The 26,659-nt window shown below is 38.8% G+C and overlaps 1 protein-coding gene across 3 annotated transcripts in view; it reads right to left on the reverse strand.

Moving 5' to 3' along the window:
• phkb (phosphorylase kinase, beta) overlaps nucleotides 1-26,659 on the reverse strand; it is a 214,708-nt gene that overhangs the window by 94,720 nt on the left and 93,329 nt on the right. For all 3 annotated transcript variants that reach the window (XM_041794257.1, XM_041794242.1, XM_041794249.1), the window contains 5 exons: nucleotides 20,582-20,779; nucleotides 14,472-14,529; nucleotides 9,039-9,116; nucleotides 4,280-4,438; nucleotides 3,806-3,900 (listed from right to left, as the gene is read on the reverse strand). In XM_041794257.1, the coding sequence (XP_041650191.1) occupies nucleotides 3,806-3,900; nucleotides 4,280-4,438; nucleotides 9,039-9,116; nucleotides 14,472-14,529; nucleotides 20,582-20,779 (588 nt within the window). The remainder of the gene's footprint in view (nucleotides 1-3,805; nucleotides 3,901-4,279; nucleotides 4,439-9,038; nucleotides 9,117-14,471; nucleotides 14,530-20,581; nucleotides 20,780-26,659) is intronic.

The following is a 26,659-nucleotide window of genomic DNA, read 5'->3' on the forward strand; positions in this document are numbered from 1 at the left end:
TCTCCTGTGAGCCTTGTTCTTGAGTCAGCCAAGGTAAATACAATGAAATTCAACACACCGGAGCAGAATGGGACGTTTCAATCCACACTGTACAGCAGAAAGAGTGAACGTAAGTGGGCTGTGCACATATCTCTACCCTCAATCTGTGTGATCCTCAGAGCTGCCTCAGAGCTCAGGTATGGATTAAACCTCAGACATGATCGCCATTCAGAGAGGCAGTTGGTGGAGGAAATGAACTGAGTTAAATCCATGTCTGAAAGACTGGCCTTTGGCAAGGTGAAAAACGAAACTCTCTGCTGGTTAGATGGTGATGGATGAATTGTAATTAAAGTTTTAGCACATGTGAATAACACAACAAAGTAAGAAGCAGAATAGAGGAGAGAGAGTTTCTTGTTATTTTTGTTGGGAGAACTGCCTGAGGCTTAGTTGGTTAGATAGTGCAGAAGTGAGATTTTGTGGTTGTGCTTTAAGGGGTTACTGCTGCTCACATACTGTAGCTGCTCTTGCTATGCCATCGGCTATGATGTAGCGAAGAGAATGATGATGTCAGGGTTGTGTTTTCTCCGACAGGTTTCGAAAGCTTCCTATGATTCTTGTTAGTGCAGACCACACAGAGGAAGTCGAAGACAGCTCCTAACAAACATCCACTTAAGTCAACCCCACTGAGGTTCTTATGCCAGCAGTAAAATTTGCTGTGTCACAGTACAGAAAGAAGGATAGAGGAGTAATTGCATGGGGTTATATTTGCAGTAGATACCTTCTCGTTAATAATTCAAAAGATTGATTTAACTCATCCTCCACCCTGACTATGAAGCAAACCTACCCACCCCAGTTCTCCTAAGACAAACTCAATCTGTACTTAAGTTTTTGCCACATACACAGCTAACTATAGACAATTTCACAGTGCTATTTAAAGCTGTGATGTTTACATCCCTGTGACATTTCATCTTCATGAAAATCACTGGTGTAATGGTGACTGTGCTGGCCATTGTAGAATCTTCCAGGACTTCTTCTGCAACCAAGCCTTGGGGGAATTTGAGGCATGCTTGGGATCATTGTCTTGTTGGAAGGTCCAATGATGCCCAAGCTTAAATTTCCTCACAGATGGCATGACGTGTCCTCCTAGAATTTCCTTATACTTCAATGAACCTATAACCTGCAGCTAATGAAGCCCTTGATGAGTTGCATCGGGTATACTTGAAACAACACTGGTTTGCATATTTGAGCTGTTGTGAGGGGTTCTGTTCAGGGTTTGAATAATTTTGAGACTGGATAAGTCATTATACAGTCATGGACAAAAGTATTGGCACCCCTGGAATTTTTCAAAAAAAATACACCATTTCTCACAGAAATTGTTGCAATTACAAATGTTTTAGGTATACATGTGATTATTTCCTTTATGTGCATTGGAACAACACAAAAAAATCCAAGGAAAAAAGACAAAATTGAAATAATTTTACACAAAACTCAAAAAATGGGCCGGACAAAATTATTGGCACCCTCAACTTAATATTTGGTTGCACACCCTTGGAAAGAAATAACTGAAACCAATCACTTCTTCTGACCATCAACAAGCTTCTTACACCTCACAACTGGAATTTTGAACCACTCTTCTTTTGCAAAATGCTCCAGGTCTCCCAGATTTGAAGGGGGCATTCTTGCAACAGCAGTTTTAAGATCTCTCCATAGGTATTCAATGGTATTTTGATTCTCAGGTCAAAAGAACTTACAGAGGGTACAGAATGCAAAGATGTACTGAGAATGCATTTTCTGTGCGAGATGATAAGTTAATAAGTAACAGAGCAAGTGGGCAGAGTTAAACACACAGTATGTAAATTCCACCACTTGTGCTGTGCGCTATTGACAAAGAATTCTGGGATCACTCACAGCCTTAACCTGGAAGGCCACTTCAAGCTTTTTATCCTATAATCCAACCAGGTGGCTTAGTTAGTAAAAACACCTGATAGAGTGAAGGTTTTCAATGAACAGTCTTCCATTAATGACCCACATCTTTAAGAATTGATTTAAACTGTTGCTTTTAGATGAGAGATGTTTTTGATATTTGTTTCAGTGTTTTTACAATGTTGCAGCAAATTGTATGCTTACATCACTTAGCAAGCATGGTATGAAAGTATATAGATTGTATATACAGTCTTATTTTCTGTGCATGTGTATCCAGTATACAACAACTGTTACTAATGTTAAAATCCAATTTTCTTTTTGTTGTTCTTTGTATTTAACGTCTTCTGCATTATATGTCATTAGTCTGTGGTAGAACATTTTTAATTCAAATATTTGCCCTCTAAAATGATTTGAAGTTATCATACTTTTTTTTTTTTTAAACTTGACTTGACTGTGCTCCACTATACATCAGAGATTTGGGCTCTGGGTTCCAGTCCACAAACAACTGTCATTAAAACTGTCCTTGTATGTACAACTCAAGCTTAACTTTGGGGCTCTCTGAATTTGATATGAAAATGGTGAACTCTCATGGTACATTTTATGGACAAAAGTATTTGGTCACACCAGTAAATGATTGTATTCAGGTGTTTCAATTAGACCTGTTGCTACAGGTGTATAAAATAAAGCACGTAGCCATGCAGTCTCCATATGCAAACATTTGTGATACAAAGTGGGTCCTTCTGAAGAGCTCAGTGACTTAAAGCATGCTTCTGTGTTGGATGCCACCTTTGCAATAGGACAGTCTCTGAAATTTCCTCCCTGCTGGTAATTCCTCAGTCAACTGGAAGTATTATTAGAGAGTGGAAACTTTTAGAAACAACAGCAACTCAGCCGCAAAGCGGAAGACTATGAAAATCACAAAGTTGAGTTCTGAAGTTCCACTGGAAATAATGTCAGCACAAAAACCGTGTGGCTGGAGCTTTATGAAATGGGTTTACATGGCTGAGCAGCTTCCCTTGCTTCCCTCGCTGCTGATACAAAAACGCACATGTGCAGTTTTCTGGATGGGTGGTGGAGAGAAAGTCAGCTCTCTGCTGTGAGAGATGCGTTCAGAGGCAAAGGGAGAAGCGAAACTCCAGCAAGAAATGCATGCTGGCGGCTCAAAACTTCCACATAATTTATACTCGGATATTTGTGATATAGTCATTTTAACGTCACGCTACATTCACAGAGCGAGGATGAACAGGTAGCGCCAGAATTTATTTGTGGCACACTGGACAATGGATGGGAAACAATGGACAATGCTATGCTTCCAACTTTGTGGCAACAGCTTGGGGCAGGCCAAATTGGGTCAGAATAAAAAAAGGAAGGCCATTTTCTATTCCAGCATGACTGTGCCCCAGTGCACAAAGCAAAGACTATAAAAGAAGAGCCCTGACCTCAACTAAACATCTCTGGGAAGAACGCGAACAGGGATTGCGAGCCAGGCCTTCCAGTCCAACATCAGTGCTTGACCTCATAAATGCTGTACAGATTGAATGGGCACATATTCCTGCAAAAACACTCTAAAATCTTGTGGAAAGCCTTCCAAGAAGAGTGGAGGCTATTGAAGCTTCAAAAGAGGACCAATTACATATTAAAGTACATGTATTTGAATGCATTACAGTCCCTGTGGGTGTAACAGTCAGGCGGCTGAATACTTTTGTCCATATAGTGTGTTTTTATGTGAAGTTTAAAGAGCTATATCTTTGACCTGGCTTTAATCTCTTGCCTGGGTTGATGTTTTATAAATTCTTATAACAACTCTGTCTCTGTTATTCATCATGTCTTGTTGACCTTTCAGTGATCTGTGTCTGAATGGTGTTTCATAAATAAAGTTAAGATGAGTCATAGTCCAGCTAACCTGATTGGAGTATCTCATGCTGACGTTGCGTTGATCCTGGCGGGGCACGTAGCGATGGATGGGGTCAATGTCTTTAGGGCTGATGAGCTCATCCACTGCAACAGGAGCGCACATCCACACATAAATACACACAGAGGCAGACTCAGATTACATTGATATCATTAAAACACACACCCAAATACACTCGAGGAAAGTGTTAATTTACTCATGCACAAAGGATTAGATAAATTGTGAAGAAAAATTTCAATAATTTTATAACATTTGATACAAAAAACATATATGATTAGGACCCCTGTGATCATTTCTGACTATGAAACTCAACAAAGGTTGTAATTAATCAAACATATAATACTCTATGGTCATATCAGCTTTGCTTTGTTGGAGAATTTTCAGACAGACATGCAGAATGAATAAATGGGTTGAGAGCATCACACATAAGCACATACACATACTCACGCACACACAGTGACTTACCCAGCAGCTTGGCGATGTTAAACAGAGCCTGTCCCCACAGGAAGAGCATCCCGTCACGGCCTGAGTTGCTAGGGAAACGCTTCTGGCTTCCATACTTGTTCTGCTCCCCCTCCACAAAGTCAGCTGGTACGTAGTAGTATTTGGGGATCACAGCGTAGCCTGGGGGAGAGATGAGGATTATGAGCTCTGTATGTTTGAGTAAAACACATCTGTGCTGCACCCATCTAGTTTCAGGAAATGTCCCTTATGAGACATCAGTAATAAGGAGTCATGTGTAAGACAGAGCAGAAAAAATTATCTTCATGGTCAGCATGAAATCACACAATTCAATGTTAAAGTAAAATCTGCTGCTGTAGTGACAATCTTTGGGCTTTTACACCACTGTTACACAAGCTCTGCATAAATTGTGTCTTCAATTTTAGAGCAAATATACAAACCCCTACATTTATAAGTGACTCAGTTTGTAACTCAGTGTGTTTGAGTTACAAATGATCACTTGTTTGGTTGTTCAACGAGTGGTAAGGTTCACCTTAACTAATAAAGTGTAATGTCACCAAAGTATTCTCATTTTATCAATCAGCAGAGGTGGAAAGTAACTAATTACATTTATTCAAGTTACTGTAATTGAGTTGCTTTTTTGAGTACTTTTTAAAATCTCTACTTTTACTTTTACTTAAGTAAAAAGTATTGACTACTGAGTAAAAAAATTAACACTAAAAGCCAAAGTGAGGAGGTTCTTGCCTTCTGCCATCAAGAAAATGGACAGAAGTTTGACTTTCACAGCACAATGGCCAGTAGCAAGAAGTGATGTGTCAGTTGCCAGGGAGTCGGCTCTATGTGCCGGCTCTTTAGTGTGAACGATGGGAGCCAGCACATTGTTGAGAACCGTCCACCCCTCCCCCGCCCCATCCTACCTACACTTCCTTATTAACATAAGTGCTGTGGTTGACTCCATATGTATGTGTAGCTGCATGTTTTTGTGTGTATGACTTTTAACCAATCAGAGGCAACAGAAAAGCTGGAGGGGAGGAGGATGATGTTGCTCAGTGCTTCGTGGCCATTCAGTTTCCACTCACAGAGAGAAAGGGAGGAGAAAATGTAGCTATGTAAATTTCAGCAACCAGTAACAATAAATTCCTTGTAAATGAGGACATGTGCTAGGTTGTGTATCACATATATACATTTTTTTTTTTTACAAAACCTTATGTAAACTGTATTAATTCTTTGAGTTTTATGGTTTATTTATTGTCTCCATGTTCCATTTATATAGATTGATTTATTTGGGAAATATTTCGACAAAGCAGTGTTACCTACTTTATTACTATTATTAGCTACATTTTAATGGAAATCACAGAGGACTATTTGCACTGTATTTTATGTTTAATGTAAAAACATCATGACTTACAGCTTTCAGCATATTAAAAAGTTATAGAACTGGAAATTGATTATCTAAAAAACTACAGTTTTATATCAAGCGTTATGTAAAATTTGTGCTATTCTGAGAATAAAAGGATTTGGTCCTACAATTTTCTATAAAATCTGTGCAGTTATATATACATTTTTTACCCATGGGCCAAAAATGCTTAATTTGTCTGATTTATTAAAAGCCAAAGTGATACCAAATGCGGAACAGGATCTCTGAAAAGAGACGGAGTTCCCATCTCTAGTAGTGAGAGAATGATTTGACATTTCATCCTAAACAGCGGTTGCATTTGACTTCGGGTTGAGTCTCACCTTATAAGAAAAACAACCTGGTTTTATATTCATATTCTCTTGTAGGTAATTGATAGTAAGAAGAGACAATATTTTACTGTATAACCCCCTCGAGTATCACAAGTAGATACTTGAGGGTACTTAGAGTACATTTTAAATGACTTGACTTTTACTTGAGTAGATTTATAGATTACTACTAAAGCATATTTTATCCAAAGTAACTTTCCTTTTAAAGTAACTTTCCTTTTATTTGAGTACAATAGTCTCGTACTTTTTCCACCTTTGCCAATCAGGCAATAGCATTTTTAAGGCACAGTTTGTTACAGTCCTGCATCTTGAGTCTGTCTCTGAACACACTAACAGCATAAAACAACTTCCATGAACTGATGTTAACCTGTAAAGAGTGAAGATAATGTTTGTAAATACATAGTGCCATAAGTAGGCGATGACTGAAGACTACAGCTTTAATCTAAGGCTCATCTGCCAAGTAGCTTTATGGGGATTCTGATTTCTTTTTCCAGTAGGACTTGGCACCTGACCACATTGAAGCCAAAACTACCAGAAACTGGTTTGCTGACCATGGTGTTACTGTATTTGACTGGCCAGCCAACTGGTCTGACCTGAACCCCAAAGAGAATCTCTGGAGAGACTCCAGACTCAACAATACAGACGAGCTGAAGACTGCTATCAGAGCAACCTGGGCTTCATAACACCCCAGCAGTGCCATGGACTGAGTGGCTCCATGTCATGTCACATAAATGCAGTAATTTGCACAAAAGGAGCATAAATGAGCAGAATTTCCCAGAAGATCAACATTGCTATATTATAAATAATTTTTTTAATTTTAAGATATCCGATTTTTGTCAGCCATAACATGTAATCATCAAGATTTTAACAACAAAGTGATGAAATATTTGACTTTTTATGAGAAAAGTCTTGAATATATGGAAGTTTACAGGAAGGAAATAAACATTTTAATGATATTCTAATTTTTTTAGATGCACCTTTAATGCTACTGCCAGCATACTTATAGTACCATTCTCATAAATCCAAACCATTTTGTGACCTGCATTTTGGGGGTAATGGTTTTACCTAAGAATAAGATTGATCAGATTCTGGATGTTAATTAGCACTGAATTCATAGTACAGCTGATGCTGGGGACGATATTATTAGCTTTCAAGGTATTTCCTTAAGTGGAACTAGACAAATTATGTTTTGGACTTAATGAGGCAGCTGAAACAGAAAACCTTAGGCATTTACAAAGTTATTAAAAATCATCCCCTGGGAAATTTTAATGTCTGTACCCAGTTATGAGTAGTCCATCTAACAGTGAATGATCCCCCTTCACCACAGGACGATGCAGACTAAGTGACCGAGTAATTATGAGTGATTAAACTGCAATTTGATCAGCATATAAGGCTGCCCGTTGAATGCGTCAGGTGCATGGTTATCCCACTGAAAGACACATAAACATAGCATGAAAAGTAAGGAAATTTGTGTTTGGTAGATTATTTCCTTGCTGTAAGAATGCTTCTTGGCAATAAATCTTGTACCGTTGGAAAGCCTGTTTTTTTCCCCTTTTAAGTGGTGCCACATTTGTAAGGAACATGCATTTGTGGGATGAGCAGCATAGCGGAGTGTTTGGGTTGTGCCCATGAAAAGTTTGCCAAATCTTCTCTGCCAATGCCAAACAGCTTATTTTGCTGTTGCTATTGACTCTTGATTTGAGCTTCTGGTACCCCTTGGTGCTGCCAATCAGGTGCCTAATTGACTGCCCTTCACTGTCAGGCCTGTTTGTGCTGGTGTCAGCAACACGTGCACTGGAACCTGAACATCTGGAGGAATGTTATGTTCAGCGATGAATCCAGATTCTGCCTGGATCATAGGGGTCAAAGTGTGGAGAAGATGCGGAGAATGCTATGCTAACTGCTGCACTGATAGAGTAACATCTTTTGCAGCATCCTCCTCACTGGAAAAACAAGGCTTGTCATCATTGGAGGAAATCTCAATGCAGAGAGACATCGAGATGAGATTCTGCAACCAGTGGCAATACCATATCTCCACAGTCTGGGACTGAACTCTATCCTCCAAGATGACAACGCTCGCTCCCACAAAGCGGGGTTTATCAGAGACTACCTCTAGAATTTGGGAGTGGAGAGGATGGAATGGCCTGCCAGCAGTCCTGACTTTAACCCCATTGAACACTTGTGGGAACAGATGCAACATTTGAACCAATTCTTCCAATACCTGAGAGTGAAAATTATGATAAATCCAAGCCAGTCTGAGTAATAAAAGCACGTCAGAGTAAGGCTCAACTGCCCTTAACTTCAGCCCTGCAGCATGTCTTCTAGAATTGAATCGTACATGAAGTGGTGAATCATCAGAGCAATGGTAGTCTTTAAGTCCAGGAGACTTGATAATCTACAGCAGGACATACATTAACCCCATCTGACTGCTGCAAACCCACTGGTGGATTTTGACTTTTCATTCATATTAATGACTGAAGAAGTATAATAATAGTGCTGTGTTATCCTTTCAAACCCAGCCAATTAGCGACAGGAGTTTTGTTAATTCATACATAAGCAATACAAAGGCACTGTAGAGGCGTCTGGGGTACCTTAAGTCAGCTCTGTCTCACATCATTATCCTTTTTACACTCCAATTACTTCTGATCTATTATGAACCCACCAATATAATCCCCAATCTCTTGACATCCCTATCATTTGACTGTCTCTCCTCACAGCGGTGCGTGCAGGTGAATATAGAAGCAAGCGTCTGCGCTCATGAGGAAAGACTGAGCTCGCTTGAATGAAACGCCCCCGTGAGCCTCGGTCACAGTATGTGGTGTATGAATATGGATGATGTGATTTAATAAGAAAAAGTTTTTCATTGCTAGAGGGAATAAGAACAGAGGATTAGAAGTTCCAAAACTTACCATACTGACATGATTTGATGTGATGTATCGGTGCATTCATAATTTCCACTTATTCATCAGTTGCTGCATTTGTTCCTGTTCATGTCTCTGTGTACTCAGTGATTACTCACCCTCATATGTCTGGAAGACAATGGGCTCAAGGAGTTCCTGGTACTCTTTGACCTGAGCTTGGTTTCCTCTGAACACTCCTGCAACACAAAAAACACCCACAACACACACAAACATGCACACAAATATAAAAAACACATGAATGACACTTACGCAAACTCTGAGATTAGACTTTTTCAACAAATAAAATCAGTTCACTAAAAGAATAAACTTTTTAAATTCTATACAGGTAAATAAATGTCACTAGTTCATCTTAGAAAGTAAATGTACAGTTAGGACTCAATTCACGTAAAGGTTGTGCTGCCTGTGTACAGTTAGACCAGTGAGTCATTCTTGAATAGAATCCCTTTTTATCAAGACCATGTGAATCTGCCTCTGAAAAAGGTAGACTCTCTGGTAAAGGACTTATGAACTCTGTAAGGCACACAAAGCAAAATAACAATTGAGGATAATTTAATCAAAATTAATTTATTTTATTAGTTCTTATTTTTACTGTCTCCCATTTCTGTAATTTCAATCTTACATTTATTTGTTAGTTTCTTTTACTAATTTTTAGTGATCGTAATGTGAGAGGGGTCTGCTTGCACACCGTTCATCTCTGAGGGCCACTCCAACAGTCTTTTTAACTAAGACACCGTATATCTCAGAAAGGAAGTGCCGCCATTTGAGAGTACAGTGTATTTCCAATTTTGGACTTTTTATTAAAGTCAACTTTATTCATTAACGAAGTCTGGCACCTACAATCATGAAATAACCACAATGTAAACATTACAGACTAAACAACATCTTATGAATAAAGCAGAAAAAAAGATCAGAGGTCTAATCTGGGGTAAAATTATGTATAGACCTGATTTAGAAATAGTTACATTAATTGTGGGTCACTCAAGCTCCGTTAGCTTTAGCTAAAGCTAACATAGCTATGCTAGCTATGTAATAATCATTACTACATAAGACAATGAAGCTTTATCAATGTGAGCTTTAGCAAACATAGCTGTAGCTAATGTGGCTAAAAAGATAAAGTATCTACTTAGCTTACATAGCTGCTTTGTGAGCTCAGTTTTGGTTTCCGAGCTACATAGCTATACTAGCTACGTAGCTATGTTATCTACAGTTAAGTCAGCTTAAGCAACTTGAGCTTTAGCAAACAGCTAAAGCTAACTTAGCTGTATAGGTAATGTAGATACATATCTTATGTAGCTGCTTTGTGAGCTTAGCATTAGCTATATTATCTACCTAGCTGCATAGCTGCATGGCTATGTTACCTTCATAGCTTATGCAGTTAACAGAGATATGCAAGCTAAGCTGGCAGTGTCAGAATGTTTTCATGGAGCTTTTCACTATTAGCAGCTGCTTCCTCAGCTTTATCAAATTAATCAGGTTTTGGAGGTTAGATTTTTAACTTTTAACTTTTGGTATCCTAACTGTTGTATTAATCCTCATCCTAACCCTACTAAACAGATGGTGATGATTTTATTTCAAAAGCTTTAATGTTTATTTTAGTTCTGCAGCCACACTGTCTTGCAAAGTGTAGCAGGAAAGGTGTTATGTGCAGGCCTAATGGGCTTGGGCCCACCCACTTTTCCAATTGGCCCACTCTAAATGATTGGGAGGTAGGCAAATAGACTTTCCTTGCTTATACATTTATTGATTTATATTATATAGCAATAGCTATTGAGATGTTGTTTAACATCTAAAACACAGTTTCCCCTTAAAAAAACCATTAAACTCATTATAATTATGCAGCTGACAGTTGACAGCTGGTGGTAACTACGTGCAAATATACACTTGTGCAAACATCAGTGATCAAGAAGACAATTCTGAGTATGTCTTAAAAATTAATTAGCTGTAAATTAAGTATATAAATTTATTTCAACATCTCTATTATAAATAGAGCCACAGGTTAAATCAATCTGGGTCTATCAGCAGCTCCACACTTTATCCACATGTGTGGAGACAGTCTGAAGCCATTAAACATGGTGAGTAGGCAAGTGTTGTTTTCCTTACAGTCATCCTCAATTGCTCCTTTCAAGGAGGGAGTTTTGTTTTTTAAAAAATAAAAATCATCATATTTTTTAAGTGTGACCTTAGAGTAAAACTGAGATCCTTTCCCCTTCCCTTCTAGCTCATCTTCTTAATTTTGACAAATTTGTGCCTTTCAGAATGAGAGCACAGAGTAAAGGTGCAGATAGTTTCTGTGAGCTTTCAGACATAAAACAAGAGCAAACCACACAAAGCAGGACAATTTTTAGGTGTTTTTGTACCTGATTTTTAGTGCTGTTTGCTTTGTGAGCCTTGAGAAGAAGCAAACAGTTGACAGAAAAAATGCACAATTTTTGGAGCCATAGTCCCCACAACCCCATTTCATAGTGAATCAGACCCTGAGTCTGCAGAATAGGCTGAACATTCAGTATGTATGGATATGTAGGAGTGAGTGACTGCATATATATGAATGCCTTTGTATCCTCATGCTTGTGTGTTTTCTATGCTGTATCTGAATGCTATATCTGTGTGTAACATACCTGAATGTATTATTCTCAGTTATATGCACATTCTGAAACTACTGTGTATTTGACAAAAAAGTCTAAATCTCATTTTTATTCATGATTTAGCCATGTAAGATTTCATTATGAGGACAGAGTTGTATTATGTGCACCATAATGCATTTTATTTCATTTTTTATACAAAGCTTTCCAGAGAAGGAGGAGGCTCTGATAAAAAATGTCTTTAGGTCCCAAATATTGTTGCTGAAGTATTTATTTCTTAAGACTTTAGATAAAGTTTAGAAACTTGAGTAGCTAGGCAAAAACACACAGCTGTGCTATAGAGTGAAAAATGTACAATTTAAAGCACAAAGGAAGTGAATTACCGGGTGAGAGTTATTTGTAGTGTTATGCAAGGAACAGCCCAATAGCTTATGCATGTTGTCACTTTATCTAATCTAAAAGTAAACAAATAAATAAGGTATTAAGCCTGCAAATAACAGCAGGATGACAATACTGCTAATGCCCACCTTCTGGAGAAGAGAGAGCAGGTCAGTAGTGGACCTCTGAGTTTGTTTTTCTCTCTGAAAAATTAAAGATATCATCTCTGACTTTAGAAAATCTGCACTGAGCCCAGTGCCAGCTGTTATTAACACGCTTGAAGGTAACAGTGAGAAAAGCTCCATAGATGTGGACTGAAATGAGCTCTTTCGAGTGCATGGAAACCTAAACTTTCAATAAGAATAGACTTGAAGTCTGGTCAAAATGGCCCTGGGTGTCAGACTAACTTCTATCCATTCATAACAGACAGATCTCAGGGAGGCTTTTGCTAGATTGCCAGAATAATCTACTTCATATCAAGTTTGAGCTCTTGCTCTGACTCCGCCATGTTAGGATCCACTTGGGAATGACTAAACAACTCCAGGTCTTGTTTATTCCGAGTACAATCCATGCACTTAAATCAAATAAGCACTCATGTTGCTTTATTCCCACTAAAACTGCACATTTTCTAACCTCTGCATTGCACTTTCACATATTGCCACTTGGTAGAAATTGCACTTCTGTATGAGTTCTGCTTTCACTGATGATGTTGTTGCTTTTGTTTGTATTGTGTCTACTTTTCATTCTGACTTTAATGGGTCTGATTTTATTCTTGATGCTATGCCTGTCTGTCATTCTGTTCACTCCTGCTGCAAAGGATATGTTGCCTTGTTGGACAATAAAGAGAATCTGAATCTATATCAGACCCAGCAGTAATCTGAGATGTGACTGTAATGCTTTTAATGGCATAAAATTCAATATTTCATGTGACTGAAGTTCTCTTTTGAGCCTAACACATATTAAACCATCAGTCAAACTTTCTGTGGAGCTGTCAGAGTCCTTTGAGTCTGTGGATCTCAGCTGGTGGGTCAGAACCCAAAAACAGGCGCCAAATGTCAAACTGGTAACAGATTTCTACAAAGTAATGTCAATTAAACAACAAAATGTAAGGTGAAATAAGTAACTACATAAACAATCACCCCTTTAAAGTGACTGACCTAATTCACCAGAGTTCCAGCCATTTGGTGCTAGACTCACAGTTAGTGAAATGAGGATCACCTGAGTGCAGTGAATGTGTCTCAGGTGATTGTAGTATAAAGATAACTGTGTTTGGATAATGACCTGTAGCATACAGCTACACAGCTGTATGCTACACAGAAATGGCTTGAAGACAACAAGGTGAATTTTCTAGAATTGCTGAGTCACAGCCCAGACCTCGATCTAACCAAGAATTTTAGGGTGAACTTGAAAAGGGCTGTTCACACCGGAATCCGTACAACCTGACAGAGCTTGAGCAGTTTTGCAAAGACAAATAGAGTAAAATTGCAGCATACAGGTGTACAAGCCTGATTGAGACCTATCAGCAAAAACTCTGTGTCTTAATTGTAGCCAAAAGTGACTCTACTGAATACTGGCTTGAAGGGGGTGATTACTTATGCAGTCACTTACTTATTTGACTCGAAATAATTTTTTTTGTGTTTCTTTTGGTCAAAAAGCCAAATTATATGGACCATGATTGATTTCTAAAATAAAAAAAAGGGTAAAACCTCCAGTGGTTGCACACATTTTAAAGGCAATGTATATTTTATTGAGCTCTTTTTAGTATATTTTGGTTGTTTTGGAGAGATCTCGACTTATTCATCACAGCATATAAGAACAACAAAACTGGCTTTCTCATGATAACATGCCACAAATTCTCAAGATTTTTCAAAACAACCCAAAAGTTGGATTAATTCAAAAGAAATTAAGTGAATAAAATGTGTGCCTGTATGCCTATGTTTGTTTTGTCCTGTCTCTTTGTTCAGTCAAATGTTATTCCAGCTAAAAGATGAACTGCAACATTTTTAGACATCTGAATGGTTGAAAATTTGGGTAGCAGTTTTTTCATTAACGGGATGATAGTGGGTCCTAGAAAACTGAGAACCACTGCTTTACGTAATCTGTGTTTTGTACAGTCAGTTGGCAAGAAATTAAAGAGTATTTCATTTGAGAGTCTCTCTCTTTTAAGCTTCGTTCATGATGTTCTTGTTTTACTTTTGGCTGTTTGATTCAGTTTGATTTTCATTTTATACTTTAAAAGCTGTGAAATGACCCTACACAGAAGAAGCATCAGAGACAGCACAGCAGGTTCTAAAACAAACTGTTAGTCCTAAAAGTGTCAGTAGACTAAAATCTGCCATGGGAATGATGCAAATAACTTTAATATTTTGTAAAGAAACTATGCTGTTAATGCATCATTTTTGGTGGTTTCCTTAGGCTTCAAATCATGTTTTACACTATACATGTATGAAAATATGTCTGACTCCTCTAGAACCTGTAAACACAAAAATGCAATTTCATTTATATGCACATGTCTGTCCTCTGTCTTACCAATCACCCACTTGAGGTATCATAACAAGATAGATCAAGGCTTACCGTCAATCATCATGTAGATGAAAAATATGGGAAACTCGCACTCAATTCCATCAAAAAGCTGCAAAGAGAGACGGAGAGACAGGAGTAATGATTACTTTCCACATCAAAAGAGAAGACAGGCACATGGACTGTAAAGCAGCAGATGGTTGAACTTTAGTAGCCCTGGATATGAAACTGCATGGCACAGTGGCACAGAGAGAACGTATAGAAGATGTGGCAGTGAATAAAAACTCAGAACAAACAGGAATTATAATACTTCCCTCCAAGGTTGTTTTGTTAAGTTTTACAAATTTCTGCCTGACGAGGATGCTTGAAGGTCTGAAATGATGATATGACTGAGTGCCATAGAGACACATAAACTATATGAACAAAAGTATTTCACCACACCTGTTAATTATTAAATTCAAGTGTTTCAATCAGACCTGTTGCCCTGATCAGCAGGAAGAGATCACGGGAGAACTGCAATGTCGAACAGGAATAGCATGTCTACAGCAGTCTATTTTACCTTTTGGGGTTAATTTATCATCCTTTCCAGTATAAGTCCATGATATTATTGCTTCCTACATTGAGTGAGTACATTAGGAAGTTAAAAGGTTAATGTTTGCTTCAAGGATCTGTGGTTTTACACAAAATTCTTTGGCTAAATATCCCCAAAACTTTACTTTTCCTCATCAATGGTGCCATTGTAGCTCTGTGACCCACTGACCCTTTGCTCTCGCTGCAGGATGAGACGTAATGTTGATATAGTAATGATTTATGCTCAGGAGTACGTGCACTGTGTTTTATTTTGAAAGAACCGGATGTTCTACGCTTGTGACTTCCATGGTTGGTGCTTTCTGAACGACAGTGAATTTGCGAGGTTTGGCAGCGGCCGGCGCTAAAATAGACCTGCAGCATATCTGAAACGAAGCGGAGCAAAGTGTCGGTCCAGGCACGCGCCGCTGCCAGTCTAGAGCACCGGCTATGGAAATGCTCTGATGGACTAGAGAGGCAGCGAAGTGCTCCACAGTACAATTCGCCGGCGTTCTGCAGCACACATGCTGTATATGGAAACTGAGGGTAAGACTAGTCAAAATAGATCTTTGATGTCTAAAACTGACAAACAGCAAATCTAGTTTTGCAAAAATGACTTAAACTACATTAAAATATTTTGTTCATTCAGATGTTTAAAATCCATGATATTTTTCCACTGTGAGTAAATCTGTCAAAATAAAATGCACCTGTAGCTATCGTACTTCTCAGCTGTAGACAGCAGAGCTCCCAGGTTTGGCAGGGTGTATAGAACACACTACCATGACTTGGTGTCAGATTCAGGCAAGAGAATACTTACACTTCTCTGTTTTGGGGAGTCTGGGTTTGGCGTAAGCCAGGAGAACAATACCTGCCTGACTGCATTGTGCCAACTGTGAAGTTTGGTGGAGAAGCGATGATGGTGTGGGGCTGTTTTCAGGGTTTGGGCTAGGTTCCTCATCTCCAGTGAAGGCCAATCTTAATGATTCAGCACACCAAGACATTTTGGACAATGCTATGCTTCCAACTTTGTGGCAACAGTGGAGAAGGCCCTTTTCTATTGAAACATGACTGTGCCCCAGTGCACAAAGCAAGGACTATAAAGACAAGGTTTGATGAGTTTGGTGTGGAAGAACTTGACTGGCCCACACAGAGCCCTGACCTCAACCCCACAGAGCACCTTTGGGATGAACTGGAATGGAAATTCTGAGCTTCTACAGAATGAATGGCCACAAATTCACACAGAAACACTCCAAAATCTTATAGAAAGGATTCCAAGAAGAGTGGAGGCTGTTATAGCTGCAAAAGGGGGGCCAACTCCATATTAAAGTGCATGTATTTGAATACAGTGTCATTACAATCCCTGCTGGTGTAATGGTCAGGTGGCCAAACAGTGGGCGTGCAGTTAAAACACTGAATGGTTGTTTGGTTGGAGGCAGGATCATAAATTGATATCAAACTATTCACTGTTTCCTTTGTGCTGAGATACAATGAGGAACTCCACCCATTTCTTCAGGTTTTTAACTTATTAAAACATTTCCATCACTTTACAAGCCCTGATTGCCTGACTGATAGACAGGTCGATGTGGATGAGTAACTGATGAGTGTATGCGTAACTGTGCGACTGTCTGTTTCAGTTGGCTGAGCACAGACAAACAAAAGCCAGCGTGTGGCAGCAGTTGGAGTGAATTTTCCAGAAAAAAAAAAAAAACAACAACACTTGAATTGACATGAACACCGTCACTCCTAGGATTGCTCTCTGAATCTTACTCAGCCAGAAATCCTATTATAGATCACACACAAAATGTGTGTCATGTCACACATATACAGACAGCGCACACACTCACGCTTTCTAGAGTCACAAGTCACTTGTAGATAAAGAGTCAAGGGAGAACACAGCTTTATTAATTCTGATCATTTAATCTAGTCTTGTTTCTGCTTGGCAAAAGAGGATAAAAAAAGCACAGGAGAATGATAGTAGCTCTTTTTGTACCGAGTAACCCTTTTCATTGCCATCAAATATGGAAACATCATCAAGGTCAGCTGTAAAAAGATGGAATAAGCTGCAGATTTTTATGAGCCGCTTTAAAATCTATCATTACAAATCGTGGAAATGTGTGTGTGCTATCTATAAATGTCATTAGCCCTCGCTATCTTTGTCCCTCATCTTTTTCAGTAATCTCCTTACTGATGGAAGATAACATGGATTACATCCTAATGCAATAACAAATGGCTGCTGTTCTGGCACCCACAAACACGAGCAGTAAGCTACATTCGCTGTCACTAAACTGTGACATCTGTAGGCTTCAATGTGTTCCTTTAAACAGTTAATGTCTGCGCCCTGTGATTACGCAGGTAGGCATGAATTCAAACTGTGTTTCAGCAGAGATGAGAAGCAATTTAGTAGCTATCAGGAGGCGAGAGGGGGGATGAAAGAGAGGAAAATGAAAGAGACGAAGGAGCATTCAGAGATACAGAAGCAGAGGAGGGTTTATTCACAGGGAAGGAGAGAGAGTCAAAGAGAGAGCTGAGGCAGTCACCCAGTGAGGCCTGTGCTTTTTGGCCTGTTGAGGCTGTAAACATGCAGGGCTCCCTGGGGTTTTGTGCTTGAGCAGCTCGACTGATTGGTAAAACTGTCTATCACACAGGCTGCTGCTTCCTGTCAATGGTAAACAGACAGGGAGCACAGATGTCTGTGCAGAGAATTCTCTCTTAAGCACCAACAACAGCTTCACTCGATGTCTTCTGACAGGAGACCGGCTACACCTGAGACCGCTTTTTCTCCAGGCAGAGCACACACTATGTCCGCCACTACCTGGGCATTTTATACTGCTGTGTATTCACTTAGAACTTAAAGGATTTAACATTCTCCTGGTTACTTTTTCTTTTTTAACATATAGAGCTGTCTAAACTACAGAATCTCAAAGTGGACAGGAGCAGTGATTCTCTGCAAAAGCCTATAGCTTGATTTGCACTTTCTCAAAAATCTAATGGTGAGGACTAACTGAGTCAGTAGAAGATGCTTAGTCATTGAACAATGTGTTCCAACCATCTCCATTGCTTACTTGCTTTTCAGAATTAAGGGAATCTTTTCAACAACAAACCCATAAGGTATTTCATAAATTAAAGTGTTTCAAAGTGGCACTGCAAACACTCCACACTCCACTCCATACCTTTGCATGTATTGCATTGCCACTCTTACAATGCCAGTGTGTGCAAATCATCCATCAAACAACAACGGTGGTTTACTTAATAGTAAATCTATATTATCAAACAGTTTTACTGGATAGACTTCTTAATTCAAAAAAGCAAAAGTAATAAAGCCCATAAAATAAGTCTGTAAAACAGAGAGGAAAAAAACACACACTGCACACTAGTGTTTAGGTAGGTCATTGCAGAGCTACACAGACTAACCAATAAACATGAACGCAGTGCTCATATACCAGAGAAAACTAAAAGGCAACACATGGTAAATTAAAGCAGAGACAGGAAGAAAGGCCTCAACATTAATTTTCAACACAGTGTAACTCAGTCCTGCGTTGTAAACACTTAGTATCCTAGGCACAGAAAACTGTCTCAGTACTCAGTACTCATCAACATCATTTTCCCCTCACTGACCAATCAAAATCAAGAAGGGGCAGGACTTATGATACCAGTTTTCTTAACTTTAACAGTAGGTTTGACTTTTCTATTCAAATGTGGAATTAACTGTGCTACAGCTTCTGCAAATAGGTGGGATTCTTCCACACTGTTTTTGCTTTCTTGGTGACATTTCCTTAGATAAAGGAAATATTCAGCAGTATTCAAAAAAGACCTTCAGATGCCGAGGAAAGCAAAAGCCAACTTTTGTAACCTGTCATCTAAAACATGTGACACATTGTGGGTGCTGCCAGGGAAAGGAAACACTGCCTGTGGGCACAGGTCCTAAATTAGACTTTAGAGAAATGTACAATTAAGGGGCATAGCTAAGCCCACTGACAGGTGTGCTGCAGCTGTTTGCTAGGAGGCTCCAACTCTTTGCATGTTGTTACACCCATTTAATAATAAAATAATAATAATACATTTCATTTATAAGCGCCTTTCTGAACACTCAAGGTCACTTTACAGATAAAAACTTACAATATGTCAACCGCCATTGCTGTGCTTGAAAACTCATCTGCAGAAACTGATGGGTGATGTCAACAAGACTACATCAATTTTGTACACCGTCTTCAGTGGCCATGTTTTAATAATGTGGTAAAACAAGAACTTTTTCATAGCACGCAGTCTTTTCCATAGCATTTGTTCATGAACCTGAGCTTATCTTTCTGCCGACTATTTTAGCCTATTAGCTGATGTGTTGGTCTATCTTTGTACTTTTTTTGTGACTCACACAGAGGTGGCTCAATTTCTATAACAAACCTGCAAGACTGCATCAGGTGGATTTTTAAATAATAAAATCATGTTCCTGAAAAGAGACTGTTACTACTGTAGATCAAACTGACAGCAGCAAGATGTAGCTCCTGGATTAAGTTTAATACGTTTTATGCAGCTACCTATTAAAAGTTGGCCCATTAAAATTCATTTGGCATCTAATTGACTTAAGAGGGCATCCCTAAAATGCTCCGCATTATCATTGCTCTATTACACCTCTAAACAGGCAAGTGCAGTATTTCTATCACTGGAAAAACCTGCAGTTTGTTTCAATATTTACTGCTGGAAAATGGTCATCCTTAAGCAACACTCACTTCATGGTGTAATTCTTCCACCTGGCACAGTTTCCTCTTATAGATCTGCATTTTTATTACCAGAAGTATTTGCTGATGTAGACACAAATATATTACTGTTGGTGGATGGAAAGCAAATTGCAGTCGGGGCTATCAAGAGTTTAAGTTATGAAACTTCATTGGCGAGAGCGTCTTTCACAATAAATCTGTCTGCCTGCTGGTAGAACTGGAGGAGCCTGAAAGAAGCGAGGCATTAAATACTGCTTGCTCATTCTGAGTCTTAAAGTCATGAATAGTATAAGATGTAGGATTAAAGAAAAGTAATTTCAGAGTGTTGCAAGAGGGTCACATTTGGTGCCCAATGACTGCATTTTGCAACAAACATACCAAAGCTACAACTTTGTCAAGATGATGACAATTATTCCCTCCAGAGAAAAATCAACAATAGACATTTTACTTGACAAAAAACTGATAATGTGTCAACTACGAGCTACAACTAGCTACCTGTTGAACCCTGCCTGATCTCTGCAGGCCAGTTGAATCACAGAAGATCCGTGTTTTTGGTGCTATTTTGTCGGATATAACTGAGGTGGTTTTTGTGTGAAGGGCAGGCATCTTGATTAAAAACTTCAACCAGTTGTTCCCATCTAACATTTCACTTTCAGAAACAAAGAGACTGCATCGTTAGTAGTGGAATTCCGCAGGGATCTATCCTTGTGGGTTTTAACTGTTTAATTCTAATAAGCCTTATTATCATAAAATGACAGATATGAAAGATATTTTTTCAATTGATGCACCCTCAGCAATCCATATATTGGCAGTCCCTATTGCCAAAATCAAACTCTGAATAAATACAATCCAATGAAATAAAGCATGAGTCTCATCATCACCCACCTTCATTTCAGCAGGTTTGTAGTATCGTCGATTCTTGTCCTCGTTTGCTGTGCGGTAGCCATCTCTGAGGAAACGTTTGAAGCCATATTTGCCTCGTAGTTTGCGGACTATCTTGTCCAGTGTCTGACTGTAGAGGGCATCATCGTCTACTGCAAAAGCAGGATAGCTGATGGTCGGGAGCAAAGCTGCATCTGTGTTCTGCCAGAGAGAGTTAAGATTTAATTTACAAAACATGTCCAGAAGTCATGTTTCAAATTTATGTTGAAACTTGTTGATTAAATATGCTTCTGACATACTTATATTCCTTGAATTGTACTGACTGTGTACTGAAAATTGTTAATTTATCTGAATTTAGAATTTACCTAATCACAGTCACTTACATTAGCTATAAAAGTCTACCACCTGGTCGCATAAATACGTACACCCCTAGACTAATACTTCACTGAAGCACTTTTCAATTCTATGCCAGAATTCAGTTCATCAGCAAAGCCTTTCCTGACTTTGCAAAACCGCCAATTCTTCCTTTCCAAAGCAACCAAAGTCTGTCAGATTACAAGGGCACTTCCTGTGCAAAACCCCTCAGGTCACCCCACAGATTTTCAGCAGGGGCTCAGTCTGGGCTCTAACAGGACCAGTCCAAAAATTTCCTGTTCTTCTGGTGAGGTCATTCTTTGGTAGATTTGGATGTATGGTTTGGGTGATGTAATAGTGAAATGTGAAACTGCCTTTTCATCCTCAGCTTTCTAGCAGATGCCTGAAGGTTTTGTGGAAAAACTGACAGGTATTTGGAACTGTTGGCAACTCCAACAACTATTTTAACTGAAAGCCTTATTTTAGCTAAAACAGACCCAAGCACATCCCCACCACATATGTGGTGCAAATATATATGTGGATTGCTGTGGATGGCCATGTTTTCAAGGAGAAATGTGGTTCCATTCTGATAAAACTGCCACCTTGGCTACATCCAAGCTAATCGCTCCCCCAGTGTTCTGTCCATTTCTGCTGAGATACACTGAAAATGTAAAATATGGAGTATAAAAATATCCTCTCCCCAATATTACAGTGCCAGTGAGGTGAGTAGTGGTTTCATCTGAATAGATTTTGCAGAGGGAGCATTATTTTATAGGGGCTATTAGTCCATCGAGATGCGCTACCCCTGATATCTTGTATATGACTTAGTAAACTCTCCTCTGTAACTCTCACAAACTCATGCTGGACAACAGAAAAGCCAAAACGTGCAACACAAACGTTGTGGATTGGAGCTTTATAGGATGGATTTGTCTGATGAATGACTGGCAAATCTATCTGCTCTGCAAGGTTACCATCATACTTCACTGTGGGTATAGTAAAAGTGGAACAAAATCCAGAATGATAACCCTTGCCTCATTGTTTTTAACTACATCCATCCATTTTCTATACCCCTTATTCCATAATAGGTTGTGGGGGGGGGCTGGAGCCTATCCCAGCTGTCATCAGGCGAGAGGCGGGGTACACCCTGGACTGGTCGGCAGTCAATCGCAGGGCTGACATATAGAGACAGACAACCAGGCATGCTCACGTTCACACCTACGGGCAATTTAGAGTCACCAATTAACCTAATAAGCATGTTTTTGGAGGTGGGAGGAAGCCGGAGTGCCCGGAGAGAACCCACGCGTGCACGGGGAGAACATGCAAACTCCGCACAGAAAGGCCCTGACCAGGAAGCGAACCAGCAATCTTCTTGCTGCGAGGAAACAGCGCTAACCCCTGCACCGCCGTGCCACCCTTTTTTAACTACAAAAATACATTATTTTAACAAGGGTGGGTAGACTTTTTATACCCACTAGTACTTCCATCCATTTGTTATCTACACTGCTTATCCCAAGTCAGGGTAATAGGGAGGTCAGAGCTGATTCCAGCTGGGATAAGTTGTAATGATCGAAAATTGATTAAAATGGATAAAACAACATTCAACCATGGCGTAACTGGTGTGGATTTAATCTTTTAAGACTCCAGATAGTCACCCAAGTTCTAGGATGCTAGAGGAGCCTCTGTAGTGCTACATAGACACAGATAGCGTCATTGGAACGGCTCAATGAAGGGCTTCAAGGGAGCAAAAAGTAAGTGGCTACCGTTTATGGTTCAAAACTTAAACTTTTCATAACCTGTGTCTCTTTTTATTGTATAAGACAACATTAGTATCTGAGCATTAAACAAAACATTAATAAACCAGCGACATAAACAAAGGAATCCCAACAGTCATCACTGAACAGCATACTACAGCAGCTTTATTTAAAATCAAGGTGTGTCTGACTTCATTTCAACAATCATAAGGAATAAATATTGTTATTAGGCTTGAAAATTAATTACGACTATGCATTTAATTCTTATTCATTTCTATTTGTTGTACTCTATTAAACAAATAAACATGAATGCTATCAGGCCTCAGCCTTATGAAGAGACTGCATAATGTTATTCATGCATTTAAGTCTATCTTTACTGCAGTGCTAGCTTAGGGCAAGATTTCATTGCAAATATGACATGTAGCCAGCAAAATGTAATGTTTTGTATTGTGATCTTTTTTCATATTTTGCAAATAGTTCACAGAGAAGCCAAACACTGCTCTGACGACTCCAACCCCCTCTTATTCTTCAGCTCCCTGCTACAGGTCCAATCTACATGTTAACATCCTCCGCAGCTGCGGCTGAAATGGACCATCAGCTTGCAGAGCACATCCACTGCAGGTATTGAATGTGTCTAGAATTGTATATTGAATTCCAATCCCTTGCATAGCACAAGAGATACAGATATTACATTGATATTTTGGTTATCTTGACATTATCCGACAATGTGTCTGTCGTTTGCTCCCTCCTGCACTCCATCCGTCCAGCTCCTGTACTCCCACAGCTATAATGCCACTCTGCTGGTCTAATTACACTCATTTTCTTGCAAGCTGATGGCGGCTATTCAGCGCACAGAGGGAGAGATGTGATCATTTAAGTGTCTGCAAGTGGTGGAGCAGAGGGAAGGGAATGATTTTCCTCCTGCTTTTTCTTCCGTGTACCACTTCTGTCTTTTCCCCCTTTTCATTGCAGCTTTACCTCCCACCAGCTCTAAAGCAGCCTCTCACTTTCCCTTTTTCCATTTCAATGCAGAATCCTCAAAAGCACAGGTATATGTGGTGTAATGAGTGCACCCTGAGTGAAATGCATCGTTGACTTATGGCTATCAACTCATATGCTGATGTGTGTGGGTGGATTGCTTAATGTGAAACAGGATTGTTCTAAAGTCTCTGGAAATCTAAAACCACATTAGTTTAATAGATTTATCTATGCAGTAAGCAGCTTAAAACAATCAATCAGAGCATTTCAATTTGAAATATTGCCTATTTTATTTTTTTTTAAATTTGCCTTTTTTTAATGTTTAAACTGGTTGTGTTTCAGCTTGGACATTTATTATAGATCTAATTCAGGGATTAAGTTACATAGCAGCTGATCTGCTACAGTTAAGTCAAGCTACTACAACTGCACTGTCTGTGTCCATATACAGCATACCAACACAAGAGGACAATCGGTTTATTGGCAGAAGTCCAATCCAAACAGAGTGGGTGTCAATATGCCCTTTTCAGCATGTTATATCTTTTACTGCTGGTTCTTGGCGTAATATTTTCCATGTTGATACCTTCCTCTTGTTTTCTGTATGGCTTTTTTCCGGACATTTCTACTTTTCAACTTCCAGGTCATAGCCCAGTGCAGAGGCTGTGGAGCATGCTCATAGGCTCTAGTCCGGTTTCGGTGTATTAAACACCTTAAGACCCTGAATGTACACATGAGGACAGTACATTTTGGCTTTCCTAGAATTTGATTGAAATATTGAGCAGATTTGCTTGGAAATTTTCAAGTACTTTCATGGAAATTTCACTGAATTTGTTTTTATATTTTGCAGAGTTTCATTAGAAGTTTTGGAGCAATTTAGCAGTATTTTCACGGGAATTTGGAAAATTTGTTTGGATGTTTTAGGGAATTTGCTTATAAATTTTCAGGCATTTTCATGGAAATTTGGGGAATTTGTTTGTAATTGTTGGGAAATGATTAAATTTTTTTTTGGTGTGAACTTGCTTGATTTTTCATTGTAATTCAGGGAATTTACTCAGATGTTTGGAACATTTTTGTTATTTTTATGGAACCTTTTGGGACTTTTTGTAAACTTTGGGGAATTTTATTAGAATTTTGAAAAACCGTGAGGACATTGAGAAAATGTACTTTGAAATTTTCAGCATTTTTCATGGAAGTTACAGAGATTTATTTAAAATTGCTGAGAACTTGCTTTGAAATTTGTTTGCAGTTATATGGAAATTTTAGAAGTTTATGCTGATATTTATTGATAATTTGACTGGGAATTTGTGTGATTTCCTTTGAAATTTTCAATCATTTTCATCAAAATTTTAGGACTATACATATTTTAGAGAGTTTCATATTAAGTTTTTGGGGAAATTCGAGAGTATTTTCATGGGAATTTGGAACATTTGTTTGGATGTTTAGGGGAATTTGCTTTGAAGATTTTGGGCATTTTCTTGCAGGAATGAACAACTGATTACAGTCTGGCTGCAGACCATGCATCTCTGACTGCCAGTCTTACAGACCGTTCATTTTAGATGCCGTCTCGGTCAGAATGGGAGTGCTTTAATTTGCCGGTTCAATATATTTCCAGTTTTAGATTTGTTTTAAATTCAACTTCATTCACAAACAAAGTCTGGCAGTTACATTTATGAAAGAACTGCAATACAAACATTACAGACTAAGAGGCATTTCATAAATGAAACAGTGAAGAAGAACAGAGGTCTGAGCTTAAACTGTGTATCCGTCCATTTTAGGAGTAGTTACAAGAGCGGTGGTTCACCTTAACTATGTTAGCTTTAGCTAAATCTAAATTAGATATGCTAGCTACATAACGTTACTACATAAGCCAATGCAGCTAAGTTAGCTTTAGCAAACATAGCTTAAGCTATGTAGCTACACAACATGTAGCTATGTAGCCCTTTTGTGAGCTTAGCTTACACAGTTAACTGAGTTATATGAGCTACATTTGCTGTGTTAGAATATTTTCATGGTGGATGAGCTTTTTCTCCTGGAAGCAGACTGTTCACTCGGCTTCAGTAAATGTTTAGTAATCAGATTTTGCATCTTTTGTTATTCTAACCATTACCTTAACCATTACCCTAAGCCTAAACATAAGTTTAATCCAGTTTTATTTCAAAAGTTTTAGCGTGTATTTCTGTTCTGAAATAGATGGTGTCTCACACAAACAGCCTGTGAGAGTGGCCTTCAAAGATGTACTGTCTGCAGCCACATCATTCTCCTCACCCCTGGCAGAAGAGAATATTTCAAAGCCCCCCATGCCCCCATTCCTTTACGCATTAATACATAAACATGGATCAATATACAATAAGCATACTGTCAGTCATGCACTCTGTATATATATTTTTAGAATTGATCTCAAAAATATACTGCAAAAAAATCAGAAACTTCAATGTGTAAAAACAAAATGAATAAACTAACAAGCTTCTATAAAGAGGAAAAAAAATAAGCTGAACAACAGTCATTGCTTTAAACAGATTTAAAAAAAACACAACTAGCCAAAGAACTCTAAAATAAAAATGAATATTTTCTTATAAAATTTAGACTTTCAGTCCTGCACAGATTTCAGTGACTGGTTTGGGATTGTTTTGTGTGATAGAAATCCAGTCTGGGGTGGAGCTGTGAGACTGACACTCTCAGTTAATTTTCAATGTCCAGCCTAAACTTTATCTTATGCTGACTGAGGTAACTGCAGAAATGCCTCTCACATTGGTAGGATGTGGTCAAAGGAATAGTGTGGCTCTCTTCATCATCCATGGTTATACAGGCAAAGCAGAGGGGGACATATGACTGATATCAATGTTGACAACACTTTGATGAAAATGTTTGATTCTCTTTTCTTTTTTTTTTTTTAATTTTCTTTTATCACTTAGTACAGGTCCCTCAGGATTAAAACTCAAACAGACTGCAGGGTACTGTAAGAGTTGGTGGGAACTTGTTGGTTCAGTGCTAAACAATTTAC

The sequence above is a fragment of the Cheilinus undulatus genome, linkage group 1, assembly GCF_018320785.1.
Source record: "Cheilinus undulatus linkage group 1, ASM1832078v1, whole genome shotgun sequence".
Classification (NCBI taxonomy): Eukaryota; Metazoa; Chordata; class Actinopteri; order Labriformes; family Labridae; genus Cheilinus; species Cheilinus undulatus.